The sequence below is a fragment of the Oncorhynchus keta genome, chromosome 35, assembly GCF_023373465.1.
Source record: "Oncorhynchus keta strain PuntledgeMale-10-30-2019 chromosome 35, Oket_V2, whole genome shotgun sequence".
NCBI lineage: Eukaryota > Metazoa > Chordata > Actinopteri > Salmoniformes > Salmonidae > Oncorhynchus > Oncorhynchus keta.
Genome location: NC_068455.1, coordinates 69,211,986 through 69,227,917, shown reverse-complemented (window position 1 = coordinate 69,227,917; position 15,932 = coordinate 69,211,986). Strand labels below are relative to the sequence as shown.

Here is a 15,932-nt window from a genome sequence, read left to right as displayed (position 1 = left end):
TTTTCTTATCTCAGAGCGTTGTTTGGGTCATTGGCCAGTCAGACTGTCTCTGGCAGTGATGTTTATCAATGCTGACATGTCTTTTAGCATATACCGTATCTCTCCAGGTATCCATCCCAAATAGAATCCTAATCACTATATAGTGCACTATTTTTGACCAGATCTCTATGGGTCCCAGTCAAATATAGTGCACTACACAGGGAAAAGTGTGCCTTTTCAGATGCAACCCAAGTGTTGATGGCATAAATCATGCATGCTGGTTTAAAAACGGTTCTCTCTGTTGGCAGTCTATAAATCAGTTTTACCACAGGAGATGACCAACGTTTCTCTCTTTTTACCCACACCATCTTGTTCTCTCACTCACCCTGTATGATCTATAGCTCCCTGCCCCCCCTTTCCTCCCTCCCCCCTACTCCCCCCTCCCCTTCTTAATATGATGTAAAAAGCTAATCGCATGCAAATGTCTGTTGTCCCGGTAACCAGGCCTGAAAAATCCCTTTGATGTTGCACCCGGCTCATTCTCTCCGCGTTCTCTTTGTTCAACTAGACTCTCTCTGCTTTGTCAACATCCCCCTTTACCCCTCTGCCCCTCTCTCTTCCCCTCTCTCTCTCTGCCTCACACTCTCTCCCTCTGCCCCTCTCTCTTCCCCTCTCTCTCTCTCTCTGCCTCACACTCTCTCCCTCTGCCCCTTTCTCACGTACTCTCTCTCTCTCCCTCTCTCGCCCCCTTCTCCCCCCTGCTCATTTCTGCCTTGCAAAAAGAAAAACTTATCTAACTCTCTCTCCACTTTCTTTCTGCCTGCCTATACCTCTATACCACCCTGGTTCTTTGTGTCTTCCCCTGTTCTCTCTCTGGGTTCCTATAAGCCCCCTCTCTATTCTCCCTTCTCCCTCATTTTCTTCTCCCCTCTCTGTGCCTCTCTGTCTGCCCCTCGCCCTCTCTCCTTTCCCATCATACCCCTCTACTGTCTTCTGTCCCTCTCCTCCTCTCCTCTGTCGCTCCCCCCTTTCACTCAGACGATCAGCCCCTTCCTGTTTCGCTCCACTTTCTCTCTCTATCTCTATCTCTCCCCCTTTCTCTGTGGAGTATTTCACTCCCTCTGCATAGTTGTCTAGTCAGGTTTTGTTGATGGGTTTGGTGTTTAACTGCTGCTGGTCTAGGGGGATAAAGTCACAGTAAATACAGTAAATACACTTGTAAAAACATTAGTGCATTTCTGTGCATTGATTGTTCAAGTACACAAACTGGCAACAGATATTATTACGGTAGTAACTATATGTAACAATGTTTAGCTACACTGTAAATACACTGCGCCTGCCTATTTGACTAAAATGCTAATACTGTACATTGGTTTATGTCACTTTGAATGCAAAGTATGAACCCCATGACAACATTTTCTGATACCAAGCAATACAGGTATTTGAGTTGAATGGCTTCCTTCCAGTTTGAATTTAATAATACAGGTACAAATGGTGTAAGTACAATTGAAGTCCGATACCTGCAACCACATAGCATGCAAACATTGAACCACAAACAGAACAAGCATTTCCTAATTCTTTTAAAAACATAAGTATATTTTGTGCTTAAAACTGCATTATGTAAGATGGCACTTACAAAAACACATGAAAATAAAACTTTTATTTACACTACCGTTGAAAAGTCTGGGGTCACTTAGAAATGTCACTTAGAAATGGTCTTGTTTTTGAAAGAAAAGCACATTTTTTGTCCCATTAAAAGAACATCGAATTGATCAGAAATACAGTGTAGACATTGTTAATGTTGTAAATGACTATTGTAACTGGAAACGGCTGATTTTTTATGGAATATCTTTTGAACAGTAGTGTACCTCTCCCAATATAATGTAGTATATATTCTGTAGTACATACCTCTCCCAATATAATGTAGTATATATTCTGTAGTACATACCTCTCCCAATATAATGTAGTATATATTCTGTAGTACATACCTCTCCCAATATAATGTAGTATATATTCTGTAGTACATACCTCTCCCAATATAATGTAGTATATATTCTGTAGTACATACCTCTCCCAATATAATGTAGTATATATTCTGTAGTACATACCTCTCCCAATATAATGTAGTATATATTCTGTAGTACATACCTCTCCCAATATAATGTAGTATATATTCTGTAGTACATACCTCTCCCAATATAATGTAGTATATATTCTGTAGTACATACCTCTCCCAATATAATGTAGTGTATATTCTGTAGTACATACCTCTCCCAATATAATGTAGTATATATTCTGTAGTACATACCTCTCCCAATATAATGTAGTATATATTCTGTAGTACATACCTCTCCCAATATAATGTAGTATATATTCTGTAGTACATACCTCTCCCAATATAATGTAGTATATATTCTGTAGTACATACCTCTCCCAATATAATGTAGTATATATTCTGTAGTACATACCTCTCCCAATATAATGTAGTATATATTCTGTAGTACATACCTCTCCCAATATAATGTAGTATATATTCTGTATATTCTGTAGTACATACCTCTCCCAATATAATGTAGTATATATTCTGTAGTACATACCTCTCCCAATATAATGTAGTATATATTCTGTAGTACATAACTCTCCCAATATAATGTAGTAGTACATATTCAATATAATGTAGTATATATTCATAACTCTCCCAATATAATGTAGTATATATTCTGTAGTACATAACTCTCCCAATATAATGTAGTATATATTCTGTAGTACATACCTCTCCCAATATAATATAGTGTATATTCTGTAGTACATACCTCTCCCAATATAATGTAGTATATATTTTGTAGCACCGAGTTAGTAGTGTGGTACTGCATAACTTCCAGTTAGACAAATTACTGTAGATATCGATTCAATGGGTTCAATATCCTTTTGAATTTAGATATGGAGAGTTCCTATGAGACCCATGAAACCAGACAATGAGAGAGACAGATAGCTGGCTGCTATCTGAGGATGTTAGGCGTGGAGGGAAAAGGGCTGCCTAAGTATGGTCCCCAATCAATAGCTTACTGCATATTGTACAATAACATTATTTAAATACTGTTTGGTGCCAACTTTAACAAGCTTAGAATTACTTTTATACTTAATTATACATGTAACTTATTGTAACTGAACCCAACACTCATTGTATTGTATTGAGTTGGGGTGGCAGGCTAGCCTAGTGGTTAGAGTGTTGGACAAGTAACCGCAAGGTTGCAAGTTCAAACACCTGAGCTGACAAGGTACAAATCGGTTGTTCTGCCCCTGAACAGGCAGTTAACCCACTGTTCCTAGGCTGTCATTGAAAATAAGAATTTGTTCTTAACTGACTTACCTAGTTAAGTTAAAAAAAGTTGGAGGCATAGGCTAGTAGTGCATATTGCATTCAAAAATGCACCTATAAATTCATGACAAAAACTTTTGGAATTTGCTAACTTTCATTAATTTCGAATAACGTCATCATGGAGTACATTTTTTTGTCACTGTTGTTTTGAACATTTGTTTTAGCACTAAAGCCCGACTGAGTGTTCTACTCAATGCATTGTCAATTGCCGCTAATGAAGATTTAATCAAAAGTGCATTACAGTGGCTTTGAAACACAATGACATCTCAAAAGGAGGCAAATAATAAATAGGAAAACCTTTTGTCATCATTGGGATGTTATCAGATTGGCTTTAGATGCAATATAACTTTAGCTAGCTAGCTAAGATTAAGGGGACAGCACTGCATTTTAGCTTGCTAATGTTAGCATTGCTAGCTATTTTTTACAAACTTGCTAGTTAATGGCAACATTGTTGTCTCTCTAAAGTCAATTTGACAACATCATAATGATGGCAAAGTTGTTTCCTACTAATCATTTGCCTACTTTAGCATTGTCATCGTATTTCCAAACCACTATAGTGTCAGTTAGATCAGCCCCCGTTCAGTATGACTGTGCCTCAATCTACGTTGGGGATCAATATGGCTACGGCGTCTGTAGAACATTGATGACAAAAGCAACGACGTGGGCGAGTGACGGAGGTGCAAACCGTGAATAAAAGCTACAAGCATATTATTTACAGTGCCTTGCGAAAGTATTCGGCCCCCTTGAACTTTGCGACCTTTTACCACATTTCAGGCTTCAAACATAAAGATATAAAACTGTATTTTTTTAGTGACGAATCAACAACAAGTGGGACACAGTCATGAAGTGGAACGACATTTATTGGATATTTCAAACTTTTTTAACAAATCAAAAACTGAAAAATTGGGCGTGCAAAATTATTCAGCCCCCTTAAGTTAAGTTAATCGCAGCAAAGTTAATTTGCTGCGATTACAGCTGTAAGTCGCTTGGGGTATGTCTCTATCAGGGGGTATGTCTCTATCAGTTTTGCACTTCGAGAGACTGAACTTTTTTCCCATTCCTCCTTGCAAAACAGCTCGAGCTCAGTGAGGTTGGATGGAGATTCTCGATTGGATTCAGGTCTGGACTTTGACTTGGCCATTCTAACACCTGGATATGTTTATTTTTGAACCATTCCATTGTAGATTTTGCTTTATGTTTTGGATCATTGTCTTGTTGGAAGACAAATCTCCGTCCCAGTCTCAGGTCTTTTGCAGACTCTATCAGGTTTTCTTTCTTTCTTGTATTTGGCTCCATCCATCTTCCCATCAATTTTAACCATCTTCCCTGTCCCTGCTGAAGAAAAGCAGGCCCAAACCATGATGCTGCCACCACCATGTTTGACAGTGGGGACGATGTGTTCAGGGTGATGAGCTGTGTTGCTTTTACGCCAAACATAATGTTTTGCATTGTTGCCAAAAAGTTCAATTTTGGTTTCATCTGACCAGAGCACCTTCTTCCACATGTTTGGTGTGTCTCCCAGGTGGCTTGTGGCAAACTTTAAACTACACTTTTTATGGATATCTTTAAGAAATGGCTTTCGTCTTGCCACTCTTCCATAAAGGCCAGATTTGTGCAATATACAACAGATTGTTGTCCTATGGACAGAGTCTCCCACCTCAGCTGTAGATCTCTGCAGTTCATCCAGAGTGATCATGGGCCTCTTGGCTGCATCTCTGATCAGTCTTCTCCTTGTATGAGCTGAAAGTTTAGAGGGACGGCCAGGTCTTGGTAGATTTGCAGTGGTCTGATACTCCTTCCATCTCAATATTATCGCTTGCACAGTGCTCCTTGGGATGTTTAAAGCTTGGGAAATCTTTTTGTATCCAAATCCGGCTTTAAACTTCTTCACAACAGTATCTCGGACCTGCCTGGTGTGTTCCTTGTTCTTCATGATGCTCTCTGCGCTTTTAACGGACCTCTGAGACTATCACAGTGCAGGTGCATTTATACGGAGACTTGATTACACACAGGTGGATTGTATTTATCATCATTAGTCATTTAGGTCAACATTGGATCATTCAGAGATCCTCACTGAACTTCTGGAGAGAGTTTGCTGCACTGAAAGTAAAGGGGCTGAATCATTTTGCACGCCCAATTTTTCAGTTTTTGATTTGTTAAAAAAGTTTGAAATATCCAATAAATGTCATTCCACTTCATGATTGTGTCCCACTTGTTGTTGATTCTTCACAAAAAAATACAGTTTTATATCTTTATGTTTGAAGCCTGAAATGTGGCAAAAGGTCGCAAAGTTCAAGGGGGCCGAATGCTTTCGCAAGGCACTGTAGAATAACACATTACACATTTTACACACTATACCTAACCAACGTCATATTGCGTTATTAGCTCATGATCGCAAACAAAACGTTTGTACACTTGGTGAATATAAAAGTATAGCATATATGGAAGAGAAGGATAACAAAATCAATCAATCAAATAGTCACTGAAAAGACCCAACACTCTAACAAACCAGTTGAAGAAACATAGTTTGGTAGTTTCTCCTCACAACCTTACAGCTGATTTGATTCTAGGTGCTTGGATGAATAGTTTGGTAGTCTCTCCTCACAGCCTTAACAGCTGATTTGATTCTAGGTGCTTGGATGAATAGTTTGGTAGTCTCTCCTCACAGCCTTAACAGCTGATTTGATTCTAGGTGCTTGGATGAATAGTTTGGTAGTCTCTCCTCACAGCCTTAACAGCTGATTTGATTCTAGGTGCTTGGATGAATAGTTTGGTAGTTTCTCCTCACAGCCTTAACAGCTGATTTGATTCTAGGTGCTTGGATGAATAGTTTGGTAGTCTCTCCTCACAGCCTTAACAGCTGATTTGATTCTAGGTGCTTGGATGAATAGTTTGGTAGTCTCTCCTCACAGCCTTAACAGCTGATTTGATTCTAGGTGCTTGGATGAATAGTTTGGTAGTCTCTCCTCACAGCCTTAACAGCTGATTTGATTCTAGGTGCTTGGATGAATAGTTTGGTAGTCTCTCCTCACAGCCTTAACAGCTGATTTGATTCTAGGTGCTTGGATGAATAGTTTGGTAGTCTCTCCTCACAGCCTTATTAACAGCTGATTTGATTCTAGGTGCTTGGATGAATAGTTTGGTAGTTTCTCCTCACAGCCTTAACAGCTGATTTGATTCTAGGTGCTTGGATGAATAGTTTGGTAGTCTCTCCTCACAGCCTTAACAGCTGATTTGATTCTAGGTGCTTGGAGTTTGAATAGTTTGGTAGTCTCTCCTCACAGCCTTAACAGCTGATTTGATTCTAGGTGCTTGGATGAATAGTTTGGTAGTTTCTCCTCACAGCCTTAACAGCTGATTTGATTCTAGGTGCTTGGATGAATAGTTTGGTAGTTTCTCCTCACAGCCTTAACAGCTGATTTGATTCTAGGTGCTTGGATGAATAGTTTGGTAGTCTCTCCTCACAGCCTTAACAGCTGATTTGATTCTAGGTGCTTGGATGAATAGTTTGGTAGTTTCTCCTCACAGCCTTAACAGCTGATTTGATTCTAGGTGCTTGGATGAATAGTTTGGTAGTTCTCCTCACAGCCTTAACAGCTGATTTGATTCTAGGTGCTTGGATGAATAGTTTGGTAGTTTCTCCTCACAGCCTTAACAGCTGATTTGATTCTAGGTGCTTGGATGAATAGTTTGGTAGTTTCTCCTCACAGCCTTAACAGCTGATTTGATTCTAGGTGCTTGGATGAATAGTTTGGTAGTTTCTCCTCACAGCCTTAACAGCTGATTTGATTCTAGGTGCTTGGATGAATAGTTTGGTAGTTTCTCCTCACAGCCTTAACAGCTGATTTGATTCTAGGTGCTTGGATGAATAGTTTGGTAGTTTCTCCTCACAGCCTTAACAGCTGATTTGATTCTAGGTGCTTGGATGAATAGTTTGGTAGTCTCTCCTCACAGCCTTATTAACAGCTGATTTGATTCTAGGTGCTTGGATGAATAGTTTGGTAGTTTCTCCTCACAGCCTTAACAGCTGATTTGATTCTAGGTGCTTGGATGAATAGTTTGGTAGTTTCTCCTCACAGCCTTAACAGCTGATTTGATTCTAGGTGCTTGGATGAATAGTTTGGTAGTCTCTCCTCACAGCCTTAACAGCTGATTTGATTCTAGGTGCTTGGATTTGAATAGTTTGGTAGTTTCTCCTCACAGCCTTAACAGCTGATTTGATTCTAGGTGCTTGGATGAATAGTTTGGTAGTTTCTCCTCACAGCCTTAACAGCTGATTTGATTCTAGGTGCTTGGATGAATAGTTTGGTAGTCTCTCCTCACAGCCTTAACAGCTGATTTGATTCTAGGTGCTTGGATGAATAGTTTGGTAGTCTCTCCTCACAGCCTTAACAGCTGATTTGATTCTAGGTGCTTGGATGAATAGTTTGGTTCTTATACAATGTTTACATTATCTTTCCATGTTATTATTTGGTCCAGACTAGGCCTATGGATAGTAGAGTGCCATTACTGTCGTTGGTTCATATATGTCACCTGGTTGGTCTATACTGTACTGAGCTGTACGATGGCCACAGTGTCAGAACAGTACTCTACTGTCTATACCACAATAAGACTGTCGGCAGTGTGTGTGTGTGTGTGTTCCACACTCTGCATACTGTGTGTGCTCATGCATCCAGGGCCGGACATACTAATTTGCATAGATCCCAATCGCACCTAGTCTAGGCTATACCACATATACGGTCACACAGACAGAATCTACACTACTAACATCCCAACCAACCTGCACTGTATAAACAGCATCATGAAAGGATATATTTTAATGAAGTCCAATAAAGCCACTATACAGGCTATAGTGCTGGAGGTACTGACACACACGACACCACAGCACACACACACACACACACACACACACACACACACACACACACACACACACACACACACACACACACACGCATACACGCCACACAACACACACACACACGCATACACACACCACACATACACAGGCATACACACACATACACACGCATACACACACACGCCTACACACACATGCACGCCCGCACACAAACACACACGCATACACACACACGCACGCATACACACATACACATACACATACACTGCACACACACACGCACACACACAGATGTTGACCTTCTTTCAAAATGGTTGACGGTCATCTGCAGAGAGGGAGGGAGGGGGGGGAGGATTCAGGAGGGAGGAGAGAAGGTGGCAAAGAGCTTCCACACAGTCAGGATGCCAGGTCCGCAGGGAGGCGAAGTTTTCCTCCATTTCCGCCGGCTGCCCGAGCAACTAACATCCCAACCAACCTGCACTGTATAAACAGCATCATGAAAGGATATATTTTATTAGAACCAATAAAGCTCACTATACGCTATAGTGCACACACACACACACACACACACACACACACACACACACACACACACACACACACACACACACACACACACACACACACACACACACACACACACACACATGCACACGCATACACACACAAACACACACACATACACACGCATACACACATACACATACACAGGCATACACACACATACACACGCATACACACACACGCCTACACACACATGCACGCCCGCACACAAACACACACGCATACACACACACGCATCGCATACACACATACACATACACTCACACGCATACACACACACGCATACACACACACACATACACACACTAGGCCATGGCTGCCAGTCAGTGGTTCAGACAGAGTGGTTTGGCCTAGCGGGGAGCCGCAGAGGGAGGACAATGCTCCTTCTGTGTGGCTGGAGTGTCCACGGTATCAATGACTCTGCGAGCAACTGTGTCCGGCCGATCCAACATGGCCACCCACAGCAGGCTCTGTTGATGCTAGATCCTGGGTTAGTTAGAGCCGTAATGTCTCTTTGTTTGCTTTATGTTCAGGTTCACCCTTATGTAAATGTAAAATGTACGTTGTTTTGGAGTCCGGAATCCAGTTTCTGGACAGAAAGGGATGAGAGTTAACAGAGAGAGGTTGAGAAAGGCTTGGGTGTTAGATGTTTACCAGAAAGAGTTCTGTGGCACATCATGTGTGTATTCAGGTAGAGTAAGATTGAGTCATCTCAATACAGTCTTCTCTAGAAGAGAATGTAGATTACAAGGCGGCTGGTTTGGGAGTTAAAAGGAGAGAGGGGGGATTGCGGGTTGACAGGGCAGAAGGAAAGGAAGAGAAAAGGAGATATAGAGGAACAGAAAGAGATGACAGTAGGTGTAAGATAAGATCACTCGTGTTTGTCGCTGAGATCAAGATTACACTGCAGTGGAAGGAGACTGATGCTGTAGAGACAAACAGCAACCATAGCATTTAAAGCACAGTGTGAATGTGGTTGCGTGTGTATATGTGTGTGTATGTGTGTGTGTGAGTGAGTGAGTGAGTGAGTGAGGGAGTGTGGGTATGAGTGTGTGTAACTCACCTGTGTGTGTCCCCTCCCAGACGCTGGGGATTCCCCCTCCTTCTGACTGCCAACAGAGGAGGAGTCTGAACAGCTACTGTGAACTATAGAGAGCGAGTGAGAGAAAGAGAGGGAGAGCAAGAGAGCGAATGAGTGAATGAGAAAGGGAGATAAAGAGGGATATGGAGAGAGAGACAGAGAGAGAGAGCAAGAGAGAAAGACAGAAAGGATGAGGGAGGGAGGGAGGGAGGGAGGGAGGGAGGGAGGGAGGGAGGGAGGGAGGGAGGGAGGGAGGGAGGGAGGGAGGGAGGGAGGGAGGGAGGGAGGGCAAGAAAAAGAGATAGAGAGGTGGTGGGGGAGGGTCAGTGGCCTGCCAATAAAGTGTTTATAATGAAATTAAAATTGGATCACCGCAGAAAGACAGAGGACAATTCTATAAAGTGAAATATTACTATTCCCAGGGAGATACAGTTGAAGTCAGAAGTTTACATACACTTAGGTTGCAGTCATTAAACCCGTTTCTCAACCACTCCACAATTTTCTTGTTAACAAACTATAGTTTTGGCAAGTCGGTTAGGACATCAACTTTGTGCATGTCACAAGTAATTTTCAGATTATTTCACAATTCCAGTGGGTCAGAGATTTACATACACTAAGTTGACTGTGCCTTTAAACAGCTTGGAAAATTCCTGTCATGACTTCCTCCGAAGTTGGTCCCTCTCCGTGTTCGGGCGAAGTTCGGCGGTCGACGTCACCGGTCTTCTAGCCATCACCGATCCACCTTTAATTTTCCATTTGTTTTGTCTCGTCTTCCCACTCACCTGGTTTCAATACCATCAATTACATGTTGTGTATTTAACCCTCTGTTCCCCCCATGTCCTTGTCCGGTACTGTTTATTGTAAGTGCCTGTGCACGTTATGTCTGGTGTGCGTCTTGTTTTGTACTCATTTATTGATTGTTCTGTTTTCCGGTGGTTTTTATTATTAAACTGTGCAATTAGAAACACCGGTTTTGCCCTCCTGCAACTTCTCTGCCGCTAGTACGCACCCCTTACAATTCCAGAAAATGATGTCATTGCTTTAGAAGCTTCTGATAGGCTGATTGACATCATTTGAGTCAATTGGAGGTGTACCTGTGGATGTATTTCAAGGCCTACCTTCAAACTCAGTGCCTCTTTGCTTGACATCATGGGAAAATCAAAAGAAATCATCCAAGACCTCCACAAGTCTGGTTCATCCTTGAGAGCAAATACCAAATGCCTGAAGGTACCACGTTCATCTGTATAACCAATAGTACGCAAGTATAAACACCATGGGACCAAGCAGCCGTCATACCGCTCAGGAAGGAGACGCGTTTTGTCTCCTAGAGATGAATGTACTGTTGTGCGAAAAGTGTGAACCAATCCCAAAACAACAGCAAAGGACCTTGTGAAGATGCTGGAGGAAACGGGTACAAAAGTATCTATATCCACAGTAAAACGAGTCCTATATCGACATAACCTGAAAGGCCATTCAGCAAGGAAGAAGCCACCGCTCCAAAACCTCCATAAAAAAGCCAGACCGCGGTTTGCAACTGCACATATCGTACTTTTTGCAGAATTGTCCTCTGGTCTGATGAAACAAAAATAGAACTGTTTGGCCATAATGACCATCATTATGTTTGGAGGAAAAAGGGGGAGGCTTTGCAAGCCGAAGGACACCATCCCGACCGTGATGCACGGGGTGGCAACATCATGTTGTGGGGGTGGTTTGCTGCAGGAGGGCCTGGTGCACTTCACAAAGTAGATGGCATCATGAGGGAGGAAAATTATGTGGATATATTGAAACAACATCTCAAGACAGCAGTAAGGAAGTTAAAGCTTGGTCGCAAATGGGTTTTGCAAATGGACAATGACCCCAAGCATACCTCCAAAGTTGTGGCAAAATGAACAACAAAGTCAAGCTATTTGAGTGGCCGTCATAAAGCCCTGACCTCTATCCTATAGAAAATGTGTGGGCGAGCAAGGAGGCCTTCAAACCTGACTCAGTTACACCAGCTCTGTCAGGAGGAATGGGCCAGAATTCACCCAACTTATTGTGGGAAGCTTGTGGAAGGCTACCCGAAACGTTTGAATAAGTTAAACAATTTAAAGGCAATGCTACCAAATACTAATTGAGGGTATGTAAACTTCTGACCCACCGGGAATGTGATGAAATAAATAAAAGCTGAAATAAATCATTCTCTCCACCATTATTCTGACATTTCACATTCTTAAAATGAAGTGGTGATCCTAACTGACCTAAGACAGGGAATTTTACTCAGATTGAATGTCAGGAATTGTGAAAAACTGAGTTTAAATGTAGTTGGCTAAGGTGTAGGTAAAGTATCTCGTTTTACTGTGGATAGAGATACAATTCACATAAGGTAATCATACGGTCCGTTAAGGTGTGTGTGAGTGCATTTGTACCTCTGTCATTCAGACTGTAGATAGAGTCCATTTCAGATGTTTCTGGTGCTCCTGTGACATCTAGCAGTATCTTACTGGACAGACCAATACGCATGGTCTCTATCAGACAAGAGAGAGAGAGAGAGAGAGAGAGAGAGAGAGAGAAAGAAAGAGAGAAGAGAGAGAGAGAGAGAGAGAGAGAGAGAGAGAGAGAGAGAGAGAGAGAGGCTTATACATACAGTGGATGCATCTATAAGAATGCACACCTGTGTAGTAGATGGTTGAGTAAGATTGGTCACATGGCCACGTGACAGGTTAGAATGAGAAAGGTTAGATTAGAATGTTGTGAATGAGGGTAGAGAAGGGACAGGTGACTGTTCAGGTGTCATACCTGTGCTATGGATACACATACACAAGCACACAGTCTAGGCTATTGATTAGAACTTAGTACGATGAACAGGTCCCTAGCGGGCCAACACCATATGACACGTGTTACACACAATGGCGATTTCAAAAGAGAGAGAGATAGAGTACGGGAGAGAAAAACACAATTGGGTGCATTTGTCAGTTATGATTATTTCAACCCCAACCTTGCCCCAAACTACCGCTCTTATGGGTCAGAATATAACAATGTAATTACGTGTTGAAGGTCTCTGATGGGGGTCTCTGGGGGGTCTCTGATGGGGGGTCTCTGGGGGGTCTCTGATGGGGGGTCTCTGATGGGGGGTCTCTGATGGGGGGGTCTCTGATGGGGGGGTCTCTGATGGGGGGTCTCTGGGGGTCTCTGATGGGGGGGTCTCTGATGGGGGGTCTCTGATGGGGGGTCTCTGATGGGGGGGGGTCTCTGGGGGGTCTCTGATGGGGGTCTCTGGGGGGTCTCTGATGGGGGGTCTCTGATGGGGGTCTCTGGGGGTCTCTGATGGGGGGTCTCTGATGGGGGGGTCTCTGATGGGGGTCTCTGATGGGGGGTCTCTGATGGGGGGTCTCTGGGGGTCTCTGATGGGGGGTCTCTGATGGGGGTCTCTGATGGGGGGTCTCTGATGGGGGGGTCTCTGATGGGGGTCTCTGATGGGGGGTCTCTGATGGGGGGGTCTCTGCGTGGGGGTCTCTGATGGGGGGTCTCTGATGGGGGGTCTCTGATGGGGGGTCTCTGATGGGGGGGTCTCTGATGGGGGGGTCTCTGATGGGGGTCTCTGGGGGGTCTCTGATGGGGGGTCTCTGATGGGGGCTCTGATGGGGGTCTCTGATGGGGGGTCTCTGCGTGGACCGTGGTTCCTACTTCTCTGATGATGGTCCATCTTCAGTTACTGGGTGTAACTCTCTGTTTCCCCTCACCATGTCAGTGTCCTTTCTTTTAGTGGTCTGTTTCCCCTCACCATGTCAGTGTCCTTTCTTTTAGTGGTCTGTTTCTCCTCACCATGTCAGTGTCCTTTCTTTTAGTGGTCTGTTTCTCCTCACCATGTCAGTGTCCTTTCTTTTAGTGGTCTGTTTCCCCTCACCATGTCAGTGTCCTTTCTTTTAGTGGTCTGTTTCTCCTCACCATGTCAGTGTCCTTTCTTTTAGTGGTCTGTTTCCCCTCACCATGTCAGTGTCCTTTCTTTTAGTGGTCTGTTTCTCCTCACCATGTCAGTGTCCTTTCTTTTAGTGGTCTGTTTCCCCTCACCATGTCAGTGTCCTTTCTTTTAGTGGTCTGTTTCTCCTCACCATGTCAGTGTCCTTTCTTTTAGTGGTCTGTTTCCCCTCACCATGTCAGTGTCCTTTCTTTTAGTGGTCTGTTTCTCCTCACCATGTCAGTGTCCTTTCTTTTAGTGGTCTGTTTCTCCTCACCATGTCAGTGTCCTTTCTTTTAGTGGTCTGTTTCTCCTCACCATGTCAGTGTCCTTTCTTTTAGTGGTCTGTTTCCCTCACCATGTCAGTGTCCTTTCTTTTAGTGGTCTGTTTCTCCTCACCATGTCAGTGTCCTTTCTTTTAGTGGTCTGTTTCTCCTCACCATGTCAGTGTCCTTTCTTTTAGTGGTCTGTTTCTCCTCACCATGTCAGTGTCCTTTCTTTTAGTGGTCTGTTTCCCCTCACCATGTCAGTGTCCTTTCTTTTAGTGGTCTGTTTCTCCTCACCATGTCAGTGTCCTTTCTTTTAGTGGTCTGTTTCTCCTCACCATGTCAGTGTCCTTTCTTTTAGTGGTCTGTTTCTCCTCACCATGTCAGTGTCCTTTCTTTTAGTGGTCTGTTTCAGTGTCCCTCACCATGTCAGTGTCCTTTCTTTTAGTGGTCTGTTTCTCCTCACCATGTCAGTGTCCTTTCTTTTAGTGGTCTGTTTCTCCTCACCATGTCAGTGTCCTTTCTTTTAGTGGTCTGTTTCCCTCACCATGTCAGTGTCCTTTCTTTTAGTGGTCTGTTTCTCCTCACCATGTCAGTGTCCTTTCTTTTAGTGGTCTGTTTCCCCTCACCATGTCAGTGTCCTTTCTTTTAGTGGTCTGTTTCTCCTCACCATGTCAGTGTCCTTTCTTTTAGTGGTCTGTTTCCCCTCACCATGTCAGTGTCCTTTCTTTTAGTGGTCTGTTTCCCCTCACCATGTCAGTGTCCTTTCTTTTAGTGGTCTGTTTCTCCTCACCATGTCAGTGTCCTTTCTTTTAGTGGTCTGTTTCCCCTCACCATGTCAGTGTCCTTTCTTTTAGTGGTCTGTTTCTCCTCACCATGTCAGTGTCCTTTCTTTTAGTGGTCTGTTTCCCCTCACCATGTCAGTGTCCTTTCTTTTAGTGGTCTGTTTCCCCTCACCATGTCAGTGTCCTTTCTTTTAGTGGTCTGTTTCCCCTCACCATGTCAGTGTCCTTTCTTTTAGTGGTCTGTTTCCCCTCACCATGTCAGTGTCCTTTCTTTTAGTGGTCTGTTTCCCCTCACCATGTCAGTGTCCTTTCTTTTAGTGGTCTGTTTCCCCTCACCATGTCAGTGTCCTTTCTTTTAGTGGTCTGTTTCCCCTCACCATGTCAGTGTCCTTTCTTTTAGTGGTCTGTTTCCCCTCACCATGTCAGTGTCCTTTCTTTTAGTGGTCTGTTTCCCCTCACCATGTCTGTTCACCATGTCAGTGTCCTTTCTTTTAGTGGTCTGTTTCCCTCACCATGTCAGTGTCCTTTCTTTTAGTGGTCTGTTTCCCCTCACCATGTCAGTGTCCTTTCTTTTAGTGGTCTGTTTCCCTCACCATGTCAGTGTCCTTTCTTTTAGTGGTCTGTTTCCCCTCACCATGTCAGTGTCCTTTCTTTTAGTGGTCTGTTTCCCCTCACCATGTCAGTGTCCTTTCTTTTAGTGGTCTGTTTCCCCTCACCATGTCAGTGTCCTTTCTTTTAGTGGTCTGTTTCCTCGCACTTGCTCTGAAAAAGGGGTCTTCGGAGTAGGGCTAATCAGCCGTGGGGATGGTTCCAGCGTGGGAAGGAAAACAGTGTAGACACACGATTCTTTGGAGAGTGGTGACCGGGTGGTCCTGCTTGAATTCACCCCCGTTAGATACGGCTACTTGTCCGTAGAATAGGTTGTAAAAGGTTATTTTGTCCTCCCCAACCTCGTGTTGCGTTTTGGGTTTTGCTCAACACTCAGACCTTGGCTGCAGCTCAGGGTCACTTAGTCTAATATGTTAATTCTTAACTCACAGGTTTTATACCTTCGGGTCAGAAATGGGCATTTCCGCCTTC

At 43.4% G+C, this 15,932-nt stretch overlaps 1 protein-coding gene and 2 long non-coding RNA genes across 17 annotated transcripts in view; 1 reads left to right on the top strand and 2 right to left on the bottom strand.

The window, feature by feature from the left end:
• LOC118368909 (zinc finger protein 219-like) overlaps positions 1–15,932 on the bottom strand; it is a 50,724-nt gene that overhangs the window by 30,177 nt on the left and 4,615 nt on the right. For all 3 annotated transcript variants that reach the window (XM_052497480.1, XM_052497482.1, XM_052497481.1), the window contains 2 exons: positions 12,273–12,371; positions 9,847–9,929 (listed from right to left, as the gene is read on the bottom strand). In XM_052497480.1, the coding sequence (XP_052353440.1) occupies positions 9,847–9,929; positions 12,273–12,281 (92 nt within the window). In that variant the 5' untranslated portion in view covers positions 12,282–12,371. The remainder of the gene's footprint in view (positions 1–9,846; positions 9,930–12,272; positions 12,372–15,932) is intronic.
• Positions 1,436–2,637, bottom strand: LOC127916141 (uncharacterized). 2 transcript variants are annotated; one of them, XR_008093548.1, is made up of 3 exons: positions 2,537–2,637; positions 2,248–2,487; positions 1,436–2,207 (listed from the first exon to the last, which is right to left on the bottom strand). It is a non-coding gene; the product is annotated as an uncharacterized LOC127916141 (long non-coding RNA). The 2 variants fall into 2 exon arrangements; XR_008093549.1 differs by having other exon boundaries at positions 2,577–2,637.
• Positions 5,565–8,196, top strand: LOC127916142 (uncharacterized). 12 transcript variants are annotated; one of them, XR_008093552.1, is made up of 7 exons: positions 5,565–6,111; positions 6,173–6,416; positions 6,542–6,602; positions 6,789–6,910; positions 6,971–7,275; positions 7,340–7,522; positions 7,647–8,196. It is a non-coding gene; the product is annotated as an uncharacterized LOC127916142 (long non-coding RNA). The 12 variants fall into 12 exon arrangements; XR_008093562.1 differs by lacking the exon at positions 6,173–6,416 and having other exon boundaries at positions 5,565–6,172; positions 6,481–6,602; XR_008093557.1 differs by having other exon boundaries at positions 5,565–6,233; positions 6,481–6,602.